This window comes from Polistes dominula, unplaced genomic scaffold (assembly GCF_049000335.1).
Source record: "Polistes dominula isolate Pdom_NZ unplaced genomic scaffold, Pdom_raw_medaka scaffold_35, whole genome shotgun sequence".
Lineage (NCBI taxonomy): Eukaryota > Metazoa > Arthropoda > Insecta > Hymenoptera > Vespidae > Polistes > Polistes dominula.
Genome location: NW_028300968.1, coordinates 303,392 through 325,909, shown reverse-complemented (window position 1 = coordinate 325,909; position 22,518 = coordinate 303,392). Strand labels below are relative to the sequence as shown.

The following is a 22,518-nucleotide window of genomic DNA, read 5'->3' as shown; positions in this document are numbered from 1 at the left end:
TTTGGTATATTAATAAAATACCTTTTAAGAAAAGAATCAATTTAGGCAATGTATGCTTTTATTTGGTCAATAAATTACTCAGCTCGTGCGTGGTTGCTGTTTAGGCGCTTAAAATTCAGGATATACAGGACAATTATCCTGCCGGTCGGTAGAGTCCTTTGATCGAGAGATCCTACAGGTAAATCCTAAATACGAGTTAATATTTTATCGGTGAATTATTTAAAGATAGGTGACATTATTAATAACAGGAATGACAATTATTGTACACTTTTTATGAGATAATATAAACTTTATTATAATTATTGTTATTATTATTATTAATAGTATTAATTGTTTTTTTTTTACTTTTATTTTATTTCAAATATTATAATATACATATATTATAAATATATATATATATATATTTATTTATATGTATATTATAAATATATATGTATATATTTATATATTTACACTGAAAAGTTGTTGATGAACGTAGGAAAAAAAGAGGCAACGAATTTCAGGTCTCTCTGATCGAAAAAAAAAAAAAAGTATTATTTTGAGTTAGTTCCGTTAGTTGATTACTTACTTACTTACTTACGTGTATTAATTACAAAATTTAAACTGATATAAATATTTGGATATATATATATATAGGCACATTTTTCTATGTACACCTTAATTATCTTCATTCCTTTTTCAATTTCTTATTGTCCATCGACTAATTGATGCACTAAAGATATACTGTTTCAACAACTTCATGTAACACACGAAAATAGTTTTATACGTTTAAACTTCATGTAAGGTAATTTAACGTTATATAAGAATATATATGTCGTGCGTGTGCAATCATTAATTCAGTTTTCAATACTGACTCACTTTATGTAACATTTTTAGTACTATTTTGTATAAAATGTTACTTTATAATACTTTTTGTACAAAAAACTTAATTTTAGTAAGATTTCATTTTATCCAGACAATTAATTGTTGTTATTGTTAATTTTATGAATTATTTAACAAGAGTTAAACCTATTCGTATATTACAATATCGTATTATTAATAATACATATATAGAATTTTTTCAAATATATTCTATGACTTTATTTAACTATGAAAAAATATCTCTAAGTGTGAATTTTATTAACACTCCCCCCTCCCACCCCTGTGCACTAAAAAGTAGTCTAATTCTAAAATATTATTATCTTTCAAAAATAATATACCCCCTTACTGTTTTACAATAAAGATAAGTGTAAATATAACATTTATATAAAAATATTGTTGAATTATTTTTAATCCGATATAAGATCGGCGGTTCCTCCCTTTTGATAATTAAGCGCAATAATAAAATATGAAATGTTATTTTTACACGTAATTAAGTAAGCACATATGTCATCTTTTCATTTTCTTAATCTATATTAAGTATATGCATGCTAAATTCGTAAGAAAATTTGTATATATAATATATACACAGTGTCCTTTTTATAAACACAATAATAGTCTATTGTTCAATGTACTCTTTCATGTGGATTTTTGACAATAATCGTAAATAATGACAAAATAATAAAAATAATAATATTGCGAAAAATGCAGTATTATCATCAGTCATCTGTCATCTGTCACATCATATGTCACATGAATAAGTAAAAGAACCATTTATAAATCAGTGATTACGATGACGTGATCCAAGTCGTATATTTTTCCTTTTAAAATATATTTATACTTTCAAATTATCTTTATTTAGTTATGAATTTTTCTAATATCCTGTATGAAATAGATTTTTTTTCGTTTCTTGTGTTTGCTTTTGAAAGATTTTTTTTAATGAAATTATGTGATAAAGGAAATTGATATAAAAATTTTGTTAACAGTAAAATAAAATTGTGATTCTTATTATATAACATAAAATACAAATGAAGTACTACTTTGGTAAGAGGCAACGCCCTTACTAATAATAAATTATGAAATATTATTGTTTGAAAAAATATGAATAGGTAAAATACAAATCCATCTGATGTTTAGATATACGATATAAGACAATATTTCGCATACATAATATATTATTGCAAGGCACTCTTACTTTAAGTTAGATGTTAATGTTTCAAAATGTCATCATTTAATAATCTTTTATAAAATATTCAAATTCGATCAGATATCGACCAATTACTATTGCATAAATTCAATTAATGTTAACACAACATATTATAACAATATATCCGATAATATCACAAATAAATGTTTTCTTTCAACAACAGGAAGATAATTGATAATTGTTTGTTTTTTTACAGGATATATATAAAAATACATTGTGCTTTATAGATCTTCATATTTATCCTTATAGAAAAATATACTATATAAGCATCCTGTGATCATTTATAAATATATCACCTTTTCAGGTCACGACTTACATTGCACTAAGAGTAATTGTCACCCCTTGTGACTTTCAGGTTCTGATTTACAATCTTGCATGGTCAGAATATAAGGCACTACACTAGCTACGCTTACTCTACCAATAAGACCCGCAAAAAAAAGGTCTTCTAACACTCTAGGATTAATCGTACGAAGAGGTGCAAGTTTTAATAAAAGACGAGGTAATCTATCAGATCCTACTCGTTGTTTTAATTCCGTCCATGCTGCTTCCTGTAGCGCTTCAACCTTTTTACGCCAAATACCAACCAGTACATTATCTGACAACATAATAAAACAATATAACTCTTGAATTATTCATAATATATATACATAATTATTATAAATTTACTTACCCGAACTGAAGAGCGTCAATGCTTTAAGATAGGCATATTCGACGGAATCTACTTGCAATTTGTGAAGAGAACTAACGCAGTCTTGCAATCTGCATATATGTTCTGTAACAGATTTCACTTTGCCAGCCGTAATTTTTTCTTGCGCGATACTAGTTTGTAGATGATTTATAATGGATGTCAGAATACTAGGAAGGGATAAAGTATATGCACACTGTGCTAAACCCAGTGTAAATAACTGTCCCCAGCAACTACGCACCAACGTAGTTTGGATTTCTGATCTGTAAAAAGATGATTATATAATCGTTTTTATCCAATATATTTTGAATATTATACAATTTGTTTATTTACCGAGTACTTACGGTAAAGCTTGAAAAGCAGGAATCCCTCTTGCCCAATGTACAGACGAAAATAATAGCCTTGCTGCACTTTCACAGATGTAATGTATAGATAAGTATGCAGGTGCAGGACTAGGTGCTCTTAACTCGAACAATGTATGCCTCTCTGAGATTAACTGACCTGTCCACTCTTCGTCTGGTTCACTGGAACCATTTACACCCTACAAGAAACAATGTACTATTTTAATTTCATAATATTTATTTAATACTATGTATAAATAAAACGTACATCACCAATAGATTTAGCTATACTATCCAATGCATGAGATATTAATAAACGGTCCCTAGCAAGCGTCAGAGCATCGCTCAAATCACTGTCACTGCTTTGGTCTTCCATACAAGGACTTTCAGGTTGTTCCCAAGTTTGTGGAGCTTCGGGGACTGGTTGTTGTGGTTCTGGTTTGACTCTGGGATTACGACTCCCAACTTTAGCTCCAGCAGTTTCTCCTAATACTGGTTTTCGTTCGTGCTGAACGGCTATAACACCCCAAGCTGGATCATGTTTATTATATCCCCCAAAAAAGTGCGATACAGCCAAAATATTAGAATAATTAATTAAAGGGATTGTATCCACTTACAGTCACTTCTCATACCCATTGCCAGGCACTTTTGAAGCCTACAATATTGACAGCGGTTCCTATGGTGTTTGGTAACTTCGCAATTTTTACTTCCTCTACATTGGTAACCTAATTGCTTACGAATGCTACGTTTAAAGAAACCTTTACAGCCTTCGCAACTTATAGCTCCATAATGTCTACCACTTGCTCGATCTCCACATACAACACATAATTCTAGGGATAATCCTAAACCTAAAGAACCTCTAACGTCTCTTGACAATTTAACCTGAAAACAATCCAAATTTATAAATAACTTTAAAATGAGAGATACGATCAAGGATATACGTAAAAGATAATTCTTACCTCTACATCGACATTATTCAAGTGTTCTATACCAGAGGATAAATGAAGCATGGCTGGATGATGTCCCATATTGCGATAATCTCTACTCATTTTATGGTCTATTTTATCGTCATGCAAGTTATCCATGTGATTGTTTTGATCTCTCTCAATATCTCTCTAAGAAAAACAGCAAACGTTACAACAAACTTTGGAATATGCATAAAATGGAACGAAGGTCTAAATGATATATCTCATAAACGTTTATCACACAAACGCAAAGGACTTATTCAGCAGGCATGTACCATAGCTGGATGATGTTCTAAATAGTGAAAATTTCTTTCCAACATTTGATCCGTTTTATCGTCGTGCAAGTTTTCAGGCCGATCATTTTGATCGATTTCCATATCTCTCTGCGACATAACGATAAACGTTCAAGTATACTATAATCGACAATAATTTCATCGAATTTCTTTTATCTCTAATTAGACTTGTTGTGAAAAAAAAAATATATATATACAAGAAAAATATTGAAACATATAAGAAGAGAAATGCATGCACCTCCGAGTCAGCATCCGTCGAAAGATCGGGTACTCCGTGATGAGAATGGGAGATACTACGAAAATCCATTCCACTTTTCCGTTCTCCTTCGTTCTCATTAGAATTATCGTGATCACGCTGATCTCTGTGCTCCCTATCCATTTCTCCCTGTAAATAGATGACCAATAGTACCAATCCCTGACAACACTATCATCAATCATTTGAACTTTAATTTCATATTTTTTTGTTCAATATACTAAATAAACAATTGTGTCATTTATAAATTAAAACATGACGATAGTCAAGTATATAGTAGAAAACAAACAAACGATAACAACAATCGAAAAGTTTCAGATTATCATGATCGATTAGAGGTAAATGAAAAAAGACAAAGTAAAACGTGATATAATATCTACTCTTGATGGAAAGGGTGGAGGAGGAAGAGGAGAAATAGGAGGTGGGGTTTAGAAGCTAGCAATATAAAAACATTAAACTGGAGCAGCATTCGTCCTCTCTCCTCCTCGTCCTTCTCCTCCTCCCCACCTGCCGTAAACCCTCACCCCTACCATTTTAAGAAGTGAAAGAGATGGTCCCAAGTGGTTCGTTCGGTTCGTAGGTTGCTACGCGCGGGTTTGGTGGATGTCGATACACGCGGCTACCTTACCTTACCTTCCTTCTGTCATAGAACAGCAAGCGGTCCATTTCCATACACCCATGAACCGAATACTCTCAGTGTCGTGTCTATCTATTACTGGTACCCCTATACCTTATTCTCAAGACGTAATTAACTTGCTTGCTTGCTTGCTTACTACTACAACAACAATTTCGAATACTTCCTTCACACTAACAACACACATTCACACTCTCATACACATTGAATTACACGTGAATTTAACTGTAAAAATAAGAAAGAGAGAGACAGAGAGAGAGAAATCTTTCCTTTACATGCTGCGTCATAATCGCATTATATAGAAAATTACATCCATATTGATTTACATACGTGTTTCAAAATTATAATGTAAATAATAGTTGAGACGTCAATTTTATATTAGAAGATTCGCGGAAGCATCATGATGATCAAAGGCGGCTTTTTCAAATCGAATCGTGAAATCGATCGCGCATTGTACAGATAAAGCGACTTTTCTTAGAATTGATAATATATTAGATTACGTGATTTCACGGAAGATTACGCGAAGAAAAATAAAGGAAGAAAGAAAGAAAGAAAGAAAGAAAGAAAGAAAAATAATAAGAATGACGATCGACATGACACAATGAGCTGCAATGAAAAGAGAAACGAAAGGTATATGGTTTGCGCTTATCGTTAACACTTGCTAGAAAAATGTCATGGCCATAGCCAGTTAGATTTCGTTACCTTTTTCTATTTTTTATCTTTAATTTAAGTCATGTGATGTAAAACAAAATTACAATAAAAACAAAGAAAAAAAGAAAAAGAACAAGGAACGTCGACAATTCCGTAGCCTCGATTTGGCGAGTTACACTCGCCTTGCGGTGTACCCGTTGTACGAAAGGTCAATCGAGGCGTGTATTACGTTTCCTTTTTTTCTTTCTTCCTTCCTTTCTCTCTCTCTCTCTCTCTCTTGTTTGCTCTAAATGTAATTTTTATTCTAAAAAAAAAAAAATTGTATTCCTCAATCCGCCGACATAGTTTATAAAAATGTTTAAAGTGTAGAAGTGTAGTAAGAACTCACGAGAGACAGTAAAAGAGGAAGAGAAGACTCGCCGATCCGATTCCTTAGGAAGGTATGAATTACAATCCTACCTCTCCTAGAGTAGGAAGAACTTTAGCAAACGTACCGAAGGAAACTACGAATTCGGCATTTCGCGCCGTTCACACAGCATCCGTCCGTCGTCGCGACCTTCGAGGACTCGCGTTCTGAGGAGGAGGTCGCGGTAGAGGGGCAAGGTAGAAGGAAACGATAAGAACGAAAAATAACGTCACAGCAGAGAGACCGTGTTATTTCATCGTTGGTTTGGTTCGAGGGAGTAAGAAGAAGGGAGCGGGTGGAAGAGAGAAATCGTGGAACGTAGAGGAATGCAGAGAGTTTGCTATCGCACCTTGCGTGCCTTGGAATACGAGAGGATGCCGACGACGATGACGACGACGACGATGACGACGACGACGACGACGACGACGACGAATATGCTGATGATAGTAATGATGTATAATAAGGAAAGTAAACAATAAAATAGATAGAGGAAAAGATTGTTTGAAAATCCGAAAATAATAATCGCGCAATTACAAAGATTAAAGTTTAGTAGTCGTGTTCGTTTTGTTAAAAAGAGAGGTTGCTCTAATGCGCAGGTGAGCGCACGAGCAGGCCGTTCTCCGTACTACTGGCAGGTTGGCAGGTCACTCTGTTGTGTAGCGACGCTCACGGCATCGTACCAGGTGCATTCTCGCGGCCCGTTTGCCTGCTTTTCTACCTGAGAGTACGCGCGCGCACGACCGACCAACCAACCAACCAACCAACCAACCAACCAACCAACGAACGCGAACGAACGAACGAACGAACGAACGAACGAACGAAAGAACGTACAACACGATGATGGCGATCGTTGTTGCAAAACCGGATGGTGCGGTGGTCGAGGCGGCGGCTCGTGTTCTCGAGCGCGCAGGTTATGTCACGTAACGCACGCCCTACGATGACTTATCGGCCGAGAGAACCTCGAGGTCGCTCGGAAAGACATCATGCGGGAACGCGCGCGCGCGCTCACGCGCTCATGCAAACCAGAAAGAAGACACATGTGCACATTAAACCATGCACGTGACGACACTGGTCGACTGAAAATAAATTTGACAGCGATGTCAAACTCTTGTCTTTAAGTACACCCAAGTAAATATACTATGCATGAATCCTGAGTGAACTGTCAAAACGATTGAATTTTAGTAAATCCGTATTCCGGTTTTCTTTCAGGGATCAACTTCTTAATAAGAACGTTTCCGTTTATTTCTTCCGATGGATTATTAATTTATTAACAGATGATGACTAATCGATTCGTCATGTGTCACACAATTGTTATCAATATGATAGATAACAAATTCATATTCGTATCTTGAGATTTACGAGCTTATTCTTTTTTATATTTTAACAAAGTTTTTTCAAGTGACTTGACAAAATTTAACATCATTTAAGTTTGTCGATAAATATCCCTTAAGTTTAGTATAGACTGATATCTATATTTAGGATATTTATTTTATATACTTTTTTTTTTGCAATGACTATTATTATTGAATATCTAATGATAAATTTAGCCAAAGTACGAAAGAAATATTTGATCGATGAAGAAAACGCCTTGTTAAATATATTTGGACGTTGGTCCCGCAAGTGGTTAGCACATATGTACAGTACATATCTATGCCACTTATCGCGAGTTACCAATGTAGATGTTTATTGAAAATAGTACGATGACTTGAAAAATATTAACGTGGTTATCCGTAATGTAGTTTAAAAAGTGCACTTTGGCGTTTCGAGAGATCGACAGACCGAGAGACGGTAAAAAGGTGAAAGGCCACGGCGACATTTCCTGATGATCTATGAAACTTGAACATTCAACAAGCTCGAGAACAACAATCTTAATAATAAGATTTATTTTACCTTATATTCTTTAAGAAGATACGTTGTGATTCTTTAATGATTATTATGTAATCTCGCGAAGGTTACTAAAAGTTGATCAATTGAATAGATTACAGATGTATGTATACAACATGCACCTTCCTCCCCCTCAATCACACACGTACGCATACCTATGTGTTCGGTTCATAATTATAGCTATATATATATACGTATAAGAAAGAAAGAAAAAACACCAAACGAACGGAATGAATAATGCAGGAAAAATAACACGTGAGATTAAAATATCTGATAAGAAATCGCGTACAAAACCAAAGTTTTTTCAAGGTTACAAACAGCATCGTTCGATGCATTAGAGTCGTATTAACGTTCTTTTAGATAAGAAATAAGAAAGGACCTAATCGAAAATTTATATTGAATAATCCTGTTTCCTATATTTCAAATGTTGGACGAACTCATCGAGGTCAGCTTGTAACCTTTCGAATGACCATTTTGAGTAAGGTAAAGAGGATTCTAGGAACTACTACACAACAACGACGTAGAATAGTCATTGGGAGAGTAATTATGTTCGCAACGATGGTCGGTCTCTGGCAAGTAAAGGTCATCGTTGTGGGTCCGAAGGTTACACCTCCTACTTGTGCTACAAAACGTACGTAGCGACATCCTCTTCCTCTTCTATACGTGGAATATTTCTATCTCTCATTTCCTTTGTAAATTTGTATCATTAGAACAGAACACCTGTTTGCATTAAATAAATACCAAAATTCGTAGTGAAATAAAAGTGAAGGAAAATCTATAAAGACAAGTGTTAAAATCAGGAGATGTTTTTCTCAAAAAAAGAAAAAGAAAATCATCGATTAAAAAAACTTTGAAACGTTTCGGAATGCTCTTCTCATTGAGTTCGATCCAAGAATGGATCAGCTGGGTAATCACGACGATGCGCGCACCGTACACAAATACATATGTATACTATGTATATAGGTGCGATAGAGAGGGGTTAGGTATCACGCGGGAAGGCCCCAAAAAAAAAAGAAAAAAGAAAAAAAAATGTCTATCCAAAAGCAAACGTCCTACCTTAATTCTTGGTTTTCTTTTTCATTGTACGCGTTGCGTCAGGTAGCGATAGACGAGCACGAGCACGAGCACGAGCAGCAGAAGCAGCAGCAGCACACACAGATGAACAGAGGACTGCGATTGCTTACTACTCCTTGTCTTTCGTTCCTTCCCTATTGTCTGTTTTCCTCTCTCTCTCTCTCTTTTTCACACACAAACACGCACACACATACTCTCTTTCATTTTTCTATACTTTGTCTGCGGTAAAGAGACTAGCGGGTGCAAGGTATATTTTCTCAAGGACGTTGAAGTCTATTGAAGAAAGTGGAAGAAAGTAAAAGAAGAGGCCCTATTTCTATAGATAGGACGTTGCTAAATGAAAGGAATTGAAAAAGGGGCGTGCACGCAGATCGGTTTGCGACGTAGACATAATACATACGAGCATAGATTTAACGCGTATCTGGCTAATCCGAGAACAGGTCGGAAAATAATCATCAGCCAGTTTGAATATGAGAAAGAAAAAGGTTAGTTCGTTTAAGAAATATTACTCACCTTTATCACCAACAACGATGACCGATCTGACCACGCTTCATTTGGACAGTTCATTGCAGCTACCACACTACGTCGACCATTCGTGGGTTAGAGTTCATAACCTCTTCTACCCTTTGCTTTACCTTTTCTTTGCCCCTTTCCCTCTTCATCCTCCACCACCTCCACGTTCTTCACCTCCTTCTGGTCTTGCATCTAACCCCACCACTCGCCTTTTTACCCACTCAACATTGCATTCATCGGCATTGATACGCAATCGTATTACAGATTGTCGACATCTTTTCTAAACTGGACTGCACTAATATCAATGACGATTTCTATCGTCGTTTCCGAGCGACAAGCGGCCATCTTGAACGCGCCACTTTTGAATTGATATATCGAATTTTCTACTTGACTATTAATTTATGCTATTTTATTTCAGATTTTACTGAAATTCATAAAAGTATATATATTTAATATCGATATAGAAATGTGCAAATTATTGTTTAATTATGATATCAATCAGATAGTTTAGACTTAAATTCTATTTCGAAAATATAAATAATTCGCTTTAGAAAATGTTTATTGCATATGGATTTATTACATACGCGTAGAGTACATTCTTAATGCATGTAATAGAAATGATATGAACCAAAGGAAAATTTGGATAATTAAGTCTAACACTATTTATTTTATTGCTATACCTAATCGTAGATGTATTGAGTTAGAACTTTGTACGTGATATTTTCGATCGTGCGTTTTAAGTTAATACTATTACTTTTTTTTCTTCTTCTTCTTCTTCTTTTTCTTTTCGTATAAAAAATTCGAAACGTTTAATATTCTAAAATGAATTTTCGTATAATGTGAATTATTTTCGTTTTAAAAAAGTGAGTACTCCTTATGTATAACGTAATTTTTGTTAACAATCGTAGTGCTAAATTGGTTCCATTATATAAGACGAAGATATTGCCAACGACATGACAAATGACATTGTCTTTATATTCCGTCAATCGCTTTGTTGCAGAATTGCAAGAGATCATTCAATATATATATTTATATAAATAATCGAAGTTATTTTTACAATTCTTTTTTCTCTTTCTTTCTTTTTAACAGGTACTCTTATCTTTTTAGTCGATTTACAGTAATCATAAGAATGGTAAATTACAGTTTGGAAGATTGTCCAAGATCTTATGTTCCAATCGGCGCGATTAACTGTATATATTTAAAATAATTATTATTAAAGACATAAAGAGAAATTCATATTTTAAATGCCCAGTCTTAATTTAGATTCTAAGGCCACTATTCGAACATTGCTCTGCGCGTTAAAAGCACCATTTCGATCGACGGATGTAAATATGGAAAGTGCTTTCAAAGTCGAACTCGAAATAAGAATACAGAGGCTCTTGGACTAATATCCGATATAGATCACATTGTAAGTATGTATGTATAGATATATTAGATTATGTACATGAACACTTCCACGAATATTGCAGAATTTCTGAATAAGTATATTACGGTAAAAACGAGATATGACGAATATACCACAGAAATTATTTCACAGCATATATCTATACTTGTTCTAGGAGTAATGGTAAACTTAAAGTTATCTAACTTCGATATAAATTGACTGACATTTCCATCACATTTAAAATCATAACAATTATCTATTACAAAAGTTCATTGCATATAAGATACGTATGCATGTATGTATGTATATATAACGTTGAAAGTACGTATCACACACTGTTTATATATTGCATAAATAATTCATGTAGTGTTACTAAATTTGCATTATATCGAATGCTAATTATAAGTTAGTGGATTTTAATTAAACGATACAGAATCTAAAGAATTATCGTATCGCATAAGATTCGCATTCCTTAATATATATATATATATATATCGTAAAGTATTGTTTTAATTATATATTATCACTGTTAAGCGTGTTTCCATAGAGAGTACTAGCATCTACCCAGACGATCAGTAATAAACTAAATTCATTCTAATTCTTTTGAATACTATGGACTTAGTTGACAAAAATTCCAAGCACCATGATGATTTCAGATGCAAATTTCAAATACGATTGTTCTGGTTAATATTTTGACAGGTACTGCGAGTTGATCACAGGGTTCTGCGCGTTCGGTTTAAAGGCAAACATGTAGTAGCAGATCTATGATTAAAATCTAATATTTTGTGAAAATATCCGATATATGCGTATAGATTAAATCGCGTCTAACTTAATTTTTATATTTTTTTCTTTTGTTTTGTTTTGTTTTGTTATCTAAAACATTATATTTACTTGCAATTAAATTATTGCGTTAGTTATGACCAAATACTTCTTGACTGGCGAATAAGACGTACAGGTATCCATCCTCATCCTGTTCCCTTTGATACAGTTGCAACATGGTCATGCCACCGCTTACCAAACTTTTATTACTATTCGTTAATAGATAAAATGCTTGTGATGGATTTAGCTGTAGTTTAAGTCTGTAATATCAACAAATCTTTAACATATTGTTTGTTGAATATTATATAAAACATTGTTGCATCATATAAATACCTTAAAATTTTGATTAATTCTGCCACTGATAAGAAATCGGGTATCAAAAATTTAGCGTTATGTAAAGTTGGTAAGTGCTTTTCTCCTGGTAATCTTTCTACCACTAAAGGAATTTTATTTGGATATCTCTTTTTAATAGCTTCCACATCGGCTACCCTCATTGCTAAAAAACAAATTCTGTATTAGTTGTTTAAATATCTAACGTAACATCATACATAGATTTATAATTACAAATTAATGTACAAAATGTATATCTACAAATAATTTATTGACAAGTTTTAAGTTTTATTCCTGTTCTTGCAGAAATAACAGTAAATAGATTTGGAATACATTCCCAAAACTGGTCTTTTGTTTCTACCACATTTATGGCATCATCCTGTAAAAACTGTATTATTTAAACCTAATTAATACGCGATATCAATTTGATCCTGATCTTTAGGAAAATTCTGTATAAATAAGAATGAAGTGATTAAAATTAATGTAAGTGTTCAAATATATATATATATATATATATAGATATTTTTTTTTATGCACAAATTGAATAAGCTTTAACGATAAAAATTACAGAATTATGTATCATCACAAATATCGTTATAAACGACAACGATGAAGAAAAAACTATACAAAAATAGGATGATGTTTGTTCAAAGACCATTGTTTTTTTCGAAAAGAAAATAAAGCTTATAATCCATAATTAAAAATATATATTTACCAAAGGGGCGTCTTTCTTTGAAAGTTTTCTGCGATAAATTCATTTTTAACGAATTAATTATAAATTATTCAGACGTATTCAATATTTAGCTCTGAACAAAGATAGCCCTGCAACAAATCCTACGTAAACTGAACGACGCTATATAATGTGCATACACAATAACGTCAGTGTCTGCTAGGTTGGGTCGAAGGCCTCCATGTTTTTTTTTTTTTTTTTTGAAAATCTAAGAGAATTGTAGAACTAATAATATCACCAAATACTTCATCGAAGAAGAAATTCTTATGAAAAGTTTTCTTCTTTAGATACATATTTGTTAGAAACACTAATAAATTGTAAACAATTAGGACGTGTATTCGAGAATAAATGGAAAATTACAAAGAAAACTAGACTGGCGGGTGAAAATAGAGACGCGGTATGTGCATACGCATACAGTAAAGTGTCTGATAGGTTAGATTGGTCGAATGTAAATGATAGAAAATATGAACGAGCTATCGCGAATTGCTATTGGACGGTAAGCTCCCGAGGAGTCTGTGCATGCGCAGGGATGCACTTGAGAAGAAAGGATAAAGCAAATCGTGTAGATGGGAATAGGATAGTCGTGCATCATGGTAGTGTCATCTGAATTCTCTGACAACAGATGGTGCTGTCAAGCAGCTTTTATGAAAATAAATATTCCACTCTAAAAGAAATACCTACTCCAGGGTAGGTTTACGGAGCTTTCTTCGTGCAACGAAGCAATCGGAGTACGGTGGTGACATCCGTGCGCGCTTTAAAGACACGTTCTTTCATATATGTACGAAAGCGAGTGCATGCGTGGGTGTGCAGCGCAACAGCAGTGAAGCAGCAGAAGTTTAGCTCGAGACGCGAAAGGTACGCGAAGGTGTGGATCAGGTAGAAGTCAGTGAAAAAGAAAGAAAAAAGTAGAAGAAGAGAGAAGTTGGAAAGGAAGAGAGCGTCTGCCGTGGCGGCATTTTTAACGCGCGCGGTTTGAACGCGGAGCTTGTTGTACATTTGTGCGTACATGTCATATCGATAAATAGAAAGTAGTAGAAGAGAAAAGGCGTAACGAACGGAAGGAAGAGAAAGAAAGAGAAGGAGAAAGAGAAGGAGAAAGGGAAAGGAAAAGTAAAGAGGGGGAAGGGTCGAGAACACCTGTACGCCTAGAGGAAAAAGGATATCTCATCGAGTTTGTCAGAGGAATCTGTCTGACAGAGTCGTTGACATTATTTAAAAGGAAGTTGTATCGGAAGAGAGGTTTGTCCATCGATAGGAATCGCGTCTCGAGGACGCGCCGTGCCAAGTTCAAGCGACAATTGTACATATGCGTGTTTGTTCTGTCTGCTGTCTGTCGTCGTCGTCGTCTGGTCTGGTCTGGTCTGGTCTGGTCTGGTTTGGTTGTGTACTGTCGTCTACCACGCCAGTAGATTAGACTGAAATCGTTCGTGTTCTTTCGTAAATGCTCGCCTGCCTATTCTTCTTCTTATTCTTCTTCTTTTGCCGCTGCCACTGTTTTCTGACACGACTATTCTAACAGAGGGGGAAAGGGTTATAAAAAGAATAAAAACACGATGGTGGTGGAAGAAGTGGCGGTAGCCTCGTAAATAAAAGAAACAGAGAAAGATAATAAAGCGTGCACGACGATGGAAATTGAAAGGAGAAAAGAAGATAACGTTGTGCTGCTAGTGGAAACATCGAGGATTGGAACGAACGAGTACGACGAGTAGCAACGACGAGTAAAGAGGAAAAGGAAGAAGAGGCGGTGGTGTTGGTGGTGTGGTGGTGGTGGTGGTTGTGGTGGAGGGAGGTTGCGGAGGAGGGTGCAAAACGCGAGGAAGAAAGAAAGCGAAAGAGTGAGTGAGTGAAGGCGGGAGGGAGAGAGGGAGGGAGGGAGGGAGGGAGGGAGGAGAGATCGAGGAGAATCGCCAAACGCGTGTGTATGCGTGCGCATACGTGTGTTGTGTAGGGCGAGACGGCGGAAGCGAGGGGTCGTTCTCTCTCTTTCTCTCTCTCCGTCTGTCCTTTTCTTTGTTGTTCTCTTGCACTCGCAAGAGAGACAGAGAGAGAGAGAGAGAGAGAGAGAGTGATAAAAAAATAAGAAGAAGAGAGAACAGCAGTAGTAGTAGAAGCAGCAGCAGAAGCGAAGGTTGGTCGCAAGACGACTTCGAGGAGCGGCTCCGAACGAGAATCCTCGTCGTCCTTTTTGCACTTTGATTGATGCGTGCGAGAAATTCGTCGGGTTGGGCGAATTCGTTGTTGTTGTTCTTAGTGGTGGTTGTGGTGGTTGTGGCGGTGTTGTTGTTGCTAGTAGTGGTAGTAGTGGTGACGGCGGTGGCAGCAGCAGTGGTGGAAGTGAATAGTACTGAGAGTACTAGTATTATTAATAATAGTGAGGGTGGTGTCGATTGGTATAAGAAGAAGAAGAAGAGGTTGGTGCGGGGGTGGCATGATATGTCGCCGCCGGTGGTGGGCCTCGTGGTGGTGTTTCGATGCCGGTGACGAAAGCCGTGAACCCTTAACGACAAGTAGTAGTAGTAGTAGTAGCAGTAATAGCAAGTCGAGCAACGAAACAAGTAGGATCGAAGATAAGACGAAGAAACACCGAGGACAGCATAATAAAAGCTGAGGACGAAAAGGGACGAGAACTCGAGAGTTTCTTCTCCTGTGTATTCGCGAGTTACGGTTAGTTGGAGGGGAAGGAGGTGGAGGAGGAGGAGGAGAAGGAGGAGGAGGAGGAGCAAGAGGTCGAGCCACCGTCGTCGAGTAGTGGTAGTGGTGCCAATAACCTCTCTCTCTTACCACGAGCGCATTGGACTTCTCTCTGGTGCACACGATGCGTTTGCTCCCGTACTACTACCGTATAAATCGTAAAATTAGACGTTCGAAGGCTCGTTCTAAGGTAAAAGGAGAAGAACAATCATCCTCTTGGCCTCTTGTCTTCGTTGCAAAACAAGAAAGAGTTAATAACGATGAAGGTATTGTTGTTGAGATGTTGTTGTTCCTCCTTGAATCATTTACTACTATCTGAAGAAATACAAACTACAGCAACACAACGGTAGAAGAGTATCAAAGAACGATAAAGAAGAGATGACAATTATGCCTGTCGCTTATTCGTTAATTGACATTTTTCATAGTTCCTCTTTTATTATTATCGACACACTTTAATTAACTTTTCCTTCTTCAAAGTTTCCTTGTTTTGTTTTTCATTTTTATTTTCCTTCTTTTTTTTTTTTTATATATGTATACATATATATATATATAAATTTTCTTAAATTTGAAGAAACACGCGCGCAATACAAAGACAGAGAGAGAGAGAGAGAACACACGTGCGCGAGAGTTCAATTTTCTAGTCCGCTGCATTTAAAATATTAACGTTTTAATACGATCGATATGTAAACATGCCAGGAGAAAGCATATAAAAGAGAGTTTGTCTCTTTGTTTCTAACGAGAAAATTCAATGAGCCTCGATTGTAACTTTATCGATCGATACGAGAGACTGAGAATAGCAAAAAGGAGAATATTAGTTGATTAATTTATTGGAAAGAAAAAAGAAACGGGAATAAGGGAGAGAGGTGAAGAGGAAAAGAGAAGATAGTTAAATAAATAAAATAACTAAATAAATAAATAACTAGATAGTTAGATAGCTAGAAAGAAAGAAAGAAAGAAAGAAAGTTAAAGGAGCGAAAAGGAGGGAGAGATAAGAAGATAAAGATCGTGTTTCCTCGGCATGAAGATATCTGACGAGGCCGCGATAAGGCCGATTTCACGGGGTGGTGAAAAAAACAAATCGAAAGTTTGCCGTAAGGAGAAGAGATCTTTTGTTCTGTTTGGTTTGCAACGCGTTTTGTTGATAAGGAAGACAGAGGGATTAAGAAGAGTATAAGGGAACAAATGATTAGCTTAACCATTGCAACTAGCATGATGCCTCTGTCAAGGGCAAATCCGTATGGAACGTCAGCAGCGGCAGCTGCGGCTGGCTTGACTGCGGGGGTGACGGCGGCAGCAGCAGCAGCAGACACAATATTAACGCAACAGACGAATGAGAGCAATCACCTGCCACCGTTGAAATCAACCTCGGCGGCAGTGGTGATGATGGCAGCGGCTTTCGATAATTTGAAACAGAGCGAATCGTCGCCGCCGCGTCATGTCGCGCACGCGACCATCGGTCACGTGGTTGCCGGTGGTGGAGGTGGCGGAGGTGGTGGTGCTGGCGGCGGAGGAGCGTCCACGCACCTGCCCAGCCTTGCGTCGAGTACTAACAACAGCTTGCAAAATCTCTCCGGGAACTCGGACAGCCTCAATCTCAGTTTGAGCTCGCACGCGAGTCACAATTCGCATTCCCAGCCAAACTCGCAATCAAGTAGTCCGATGGTAAAGAACGGTAGATCGGATGGTAGTTCGAGTGGTGGTGGTGGTGGTGGTTGTGGTGGTGGTGTTGGTGGTGTTGGTGTTGGTAGTGGTACGGGTGGAGCCGTGGTTTGCACCACCGACGGAAGGCCCGGTACCGCATCTGGGGCCAGTGCAAGCCCAAGTACCGTTCTTCTTCCGGAAAAACGCATGTCGATGAAACTTTTACCAGATACCGTTATGAGGTTTTACATGAACAAACTCACGCCTTACGAGCATCACGAAATATTCAATTACGAATACATTTATTTCATTGGAGCTAACGCCAAAAAGAGACCCGGCATTATTGGAAGACGAAATAATCACGAATACGACAATGATCAAGGTTCTTATATACATGTACCGCACGATCACGTGGCCTACAGGTACGAGGTCCTCAAGGTAATTGGCAAGGGTTCCTTCGGTCAGGTCGTTAAAGTTTATGATCATAAGAATCACGAGCACGTTGCCCTGAAGATGATTAGGAACGAGAAAAGATTTCATCGGCAGGCACAAGAAGAGATCGAAATACTGAAGAAACTTAGGGAACAGGACAAGAACGATAGGATGAACATCATTCATATGTTCGAAGCATTCACCTTTCGATGTCACACGTGCATCACCTTCGAGTTACTCAGTATCAATCTTTACGAGCTCATCAAGAAGAACAGGTTTCGGGGCTTTAGTCTTCAGCTTGTGAGGAAGTTTTCCTATTCCCTACTTCTTTGTCTGGATGCACTGAACAAAAACAAAATCATTCATTGCGATATGAAGCCGGAAAACGTTCTTCTAAAACAACAAGGACGGAGTGGTATCAAGGTGAATTTTCATTTTTTTTTCTTAACAATTTTTGAAGAAGATCTTCGTCTACGTATAGATATATCTTCTCTTAGCTTTTACGATACCTTACCTTTTCTATATATATATATATATATATATATACGTTGGTGGTTTTATATCGAATGTCAGTCCAGAATCTTTCCTTCTTTTCAAGATTTACGTCGCACGTCTCGAGATTTCCCGAAGGTTTCACAAAAGGTTTTACGAAGGACTACGTAACTGGGGTACCAGAGAGTATATATCCTAGTAATACTCGTTTTCACAGAAACTTCATTTTATATTTTTCCTCGAAATCTCGTATAATCTCTTAGAGCAAATGAATTACATCCGAATCAGATATTCGAATGAAAATGCGATGATGCTTTTATCGAAAGCGTATCGCGAAACTCGAATCACATTTTCTTCGATAACGCGTAACCACACACACTTTTATCTAGGATCGATGACGACGAGTCGTGCGAAACGACACCTCTATTTCAATTTATGATGATATCACCAATAAAAGTGCGTGTATATTTTTTTTACTACTAAAACACACATGTTTCAAAGAGAATTCATGTTAGTATTAGTCATTAGAGAGAGAGAGAGAGAGAGAGAGAGGAAAGGGTAAAGAAATGATTCGATCGATTACCTTAAATCTTTCAGTTTTGATCGATGTTGGTGGTGGTGGTGTTGGTGAGGGTACTCGAAAAGTACTCTCAACGATGGTTAATATTTTCGGCTTAAACTCTTCTTTTAGTAATGCGAGAAGGAGGAGAAAGAGGGTAAAAGTCGTTGGAAACTCTTCATGCAAATGCGATGCACGCGAGAGGAAAATATATGCAATATGAGTGCTCGTTTGTAGTTCGTATGAAGGGTCAAAGGCGCCACTGGGTCGCCACAATGCACGAGGATTAATGTATTGACAAACTCGGTATGCAGACCGCATGTGTATGACTCGCGTGCATGTTCCTTCCTTCCTTCCTTCCTTCCACCACGTACATATATAAATATATATAGATATAGATATAGATGTAGAAAACGTATACGTTTACGGGGTATATAATAACGTAGTCGCGTTGTTTTTAATGAGCTAAAGCTTTAACTCGACAATTTTGTATGTTTTGCCACGCAACGTTGGCAAAACTTTTCATTTCCTCTCGTATACATGTATATATGTTTGCGACCTTGCTAGTTTCATGGCCCTCAATGTCGTCAATGATTACTCCAAACTTTGACCGTGATTCGGGGCCAAAGTCTGCTGTTACCTAACGACGCTGATACTGTACATACCGAAATCGATATAATACACCGTGTTATGGCTACCTGATATTCGATGTTACGTTATTTTTGTCCGTTTCAATAATTTTATTTAAAGTACACCTATCATTTGGTTTATAGAGGTACTATATTTACACGTATTTCAATGTTGCACTGTTTTATGACGAACGAACCTATCTTCGGTTTAAATCAGGGGAGGTGGAGGCTGGTTTTTACAATTATGTATGTCAAACGTCTAGTTTGTTTAATATCGAGATTAAATCTTAATGAAACTAATGAAATCTGATGAAATCTGATGAAATCTGATGAAATGTATTATAGGATTGAATTCGAAGCTATAAAGAAACACGAATTATTGAATTGTCTCGATAAAGATTCTCGATCGCGAGATTGTATCACTTAACGCCACTTATATTAAACTCCTCTCGTGGTCATTTTACGCGTTAATTAAACGTGTTCGATATATCATCTAATTCTAGTAATATTAGCCAAGAATCGAATTATTCGTTGATTGAAATCTTCGATCGAGCGTGATGAAAGAAATAAGCGAATACGAAGTAACGAGACTTGTCGTCATACAAATTTCATTCTTTACCTTGATTTATAATTTTATAAAAAGGTTAAAGTATATATTTCGATGAGCTAAGATTTTTTATCAAGGCTAAATTTAACGAATCATTTTATATCATCATCATCATCATCATCATCATCATCATCAACGAATATTATTTTATTTTATTTGATTTTTATGATTCTTTATTGTTGTTTTATTTTGCTTATCGCGTTGTCACACGCGTTTTGAAAACAACAAAAGAAAAAACAATTTTATTTCAGTAATACAAACATTTAGTTGCACTGAATTTTGCAAGCGAGAAGGTTTTAGGGTGATCTAGGGTGAAAAGAGTAATACGAGAGAACGCATTTATAATTCTTTCCCTTTGTTTGTTTGTTTTTTTTCTTTTTCCAATCTCGTCTCCCTTGCATTTTTATCAGTACGATGCTTGTTGCGTTAAAAAAAGTAAAACAACCGTTTATTTTTTTTCCGTCTTATCACATTGTGTTTCTTTATTTTTTTTTTTTTTTACGATTGAGATATAAATTGTTTTCTAGGTCAGGTACGAACTCTTATTCGGTTATCATTGCGTTTTTTTTTCTTTTTTGTAATTTTGGCATCCATGTTAAAAAGGAAATGAGAGAAAGAAATATTGGGAGACGACTTGTAATCCATAGGATCGTCCGGAAACAAATTCATAAAGTTGCATTTTCTGGGTTGAAAAAAAAAAAAAAAAGTTCTGACTAAAATTCAGTCCAAAATATGCATCTCTGGTATGAAAGAGAAAAGAGAAAAGAGAACAGAGAAAGAAAAAGAATGAGGAAAATTGGAGGAAGCTTTCAACCAAGCACAGTTTCCGTATTCTTGGATATGAAAAACGAGAGAAAATAGATAAATTATATTCGGTGCGAAAAACAATGAGAATCAGATAATTCGTTTCCTGTGTATCATTTCTATTATTTCATAATTATTTTTAACTGATAATAAAATTCATTCCGGAAAGATAGAAAAAAGATAGAAAAAAGAACGCTTAATTGTTGTTATTTTTAATCAAGTAAATCGATGTGTTTTTTCATCCAAACTTTTTCATTATTTTACAAACAAATAATATCATGGAATAATTTGAACGCTAGCAAAATATTTCTCTCACTTTCTTTTTGTTTATCCTTCTTCCATCTTCCTTTTCTTGGTTTAGTCTTTCTTTAGGTTTTACCGGTAGCGTGGTAAATTTCTCGAAGGAGATCAAATATCGCGTTGCACCCGAGCTTTTCGTTCGAGAGACGTTGAACGGTCCAGTTCACACAACTATAGATCCTAATAAGATCAAGTTTTCCCTCAAGTTTTCCATGTGGTTGGTGGTGGTTTCTTTTAGATTCGAGAAAAATGTTTTGAAAGATGAAAATGAGGAAATCGAACCCACCAAACAATTTGTTCACACAATTGTACACACGATCGTCTTAACGATCGTCTCTATAGTTATTCGATGATTTATGAATTTTCGAAATAAATGTGATTTTTTTGAAATGAAAATTTCTTTAGAATGGGTGTAATTTGAAAATATATTATAATGATAATATTATAACAAAAAAATTCTACAAATTATCCTACACCTGATATTCTGCATTCGTCTGATTCTCTCGAAACTTAGTTTTTTGAAGAAGGTTTCACTTCTAACACGTGTAATCTACACACATGTTGTTTATTTTTATTTTAATTGCCATTATTATTTTGTAAAAGAATTCTGTCCCTGAACTTTGATCGTATCGCGTTAAAAGCAACAAAAGGAAAAAAAAACCTTATGGTAATCACATTTGATCGATATTACTACGTTTCATATCATTTATTTTAATCAATCGAAGCACATGTTAAAGATACGATAAAGATTTGGAGTAAAAAAAAAGATGTAAATTAAAATGATTTATTTAAAATAAACATTGTATAATATTTATACAAGTTATCTGATTATGTACATACATGTTTGATAATGAAATTTGACATTGAGAGAGCGAGAAAACGGGAGAAGAAGAGTATAAACGAACGACAAGGGAAAGATAATAATCAACTAAATTCCATCGTTAAATAAAAATATAATCATTTAAATGTCGTCGGTTAAATGAATCATTCTATCGTGCGAAATCGCATTAAATTTAAAATTCGATTTAATTTTTTAATGACACGCCATTTTTACTTTGTATCTTTTTTTTTTTTTTTAAATTAATACAAGAGAAATAGGAGATAATATAATTGGAATAATGTAAAATAATGAAGTATCGTTCTAACGGGTGGGGTGGCAAAGTAGAAATCAAATAAATTAACTTTGAAATTCATTAGGATCGAATGAATCGGTTATGTACTTGTATAAATCTTGGCGTTTAAAAACGTGTCGTTTAACGAGCTGTAGTTAAAATTATATTCTTACAGTCTACGAGATATACGGAGAATATAAAAGATTTAATGTTTGCAGAAACGG

The 22,518-nt window shown here is 35.6% G+C and overlaps 3 protein-coding genes and 1 long non-coding RNA gene across 8 annotated transcripts in view; 2 read left to right on the top strand and 2 right to left on the bottom strand.

Moving 5' to 3' along the window:
- Positions 1 to 39: 39 nt before the first annotated feature.
- On the top strand, positions 40 to 2,464 carry LOC149032336 (uncharacterized). The gene is made up of 2 exons (XR_016176821.1): positions 40 to 178; positions 2,421 to 2,464. It is a non-coding gene; the product is annotated as an uncharacterized LOC149032336 (long non-coding RNA).
- LOC149032335 (nuclear receptor subfamily 2 group C member 2-like) lies at positions 534 to 10,086 on the bottom strand. Of its 5 annotated transcripts, none has more exons than XM_089173337.1 (9): positions 9,765 to 10,086; positions 4,588 to 4,734; positions 4,332 to 4,439; positions 4,051 to 4,206; positions 3,709 to 3,973; positions 3,360 to 3,622; positions 3,095 to 3,291; positions 2,736 to 3,013; positions 534 to 2,660 (listed from the first exon to the last, which is right to left on the bottom strand). In XM_089173337.1, exons 1-9 carry the CDS (start codon positions 9,816 to 9,818, stop codon positions 2,401 to 2,403), a joined length of 1,728 nt encoding a protein of 575 aa, XP_089029463.1. In that variant the 5' UTR covers positions 9,819 to 10,086; the 3' UTR covers positions 534 to 2,400. The 5 variants fall into 5 exon arrangements, with proteins under 5 accessions (XP_089029463.1, XP_089029464.1, XP_089029465.1 ...); XM_089173338.1 differs by having other exon boundaries at positions 3,360 to 3,607; positions 9,765 to 10,076; XM_089173339.1 differs by lacking the exon at positions 9,765 to 10,086 and adding an exon at positions 9,234 to 9,355.
- A 219-nt stretch (positions 10,087 to 10,305) lies between these two features.
- LOC107072414 (microtubule-associated protein 1 light chain 3 beta) lies at positions 10,306 to 13,206 on the bottom strand. Its single transcript, XM_015332318.2, has 3 exons — positions 13,013 to 13,206; positions 12,301 to 12,463; positions 10,306 to 12,227 (listed from the first exon to the last, which is right to left on the bottom strand). Exons 1-3 carry the CDS (start codon positions 13,053 to 13,055, stop codon positions 12,059 to 12,061), a joined length of 375 nt encoding a protein of 124 aa, XP_015187804.1. The 5' UTR covers positions 13,056 to 13,206; the 3' UTR covers positions 10,306 to 12,058.
- Positions 13,207 to 15,783: 2,577 nt separating this feature from the next.
- The window catches only part of LOC107072409 (dual specificity tyrosine-phosphorylation-regulated kinase 2), a 26,673-nt gene continuing 19,938 nt past the window's right edge, over positions 15,784 to 22,518 (top strand). The window contains exon 1 of the mRNA XM_015332303.2: positions 15,784 to 18,214. Within this exon, the coding sequence (XP_015187789.2) occupies positions 16,901 to 18,214 (1,314 nt within the window). The 5' untranslated portion in view covers positions 15,784 to 16,900. The remainder of the gene's footprint in view (positions 18,215 to 22,518) is intronic.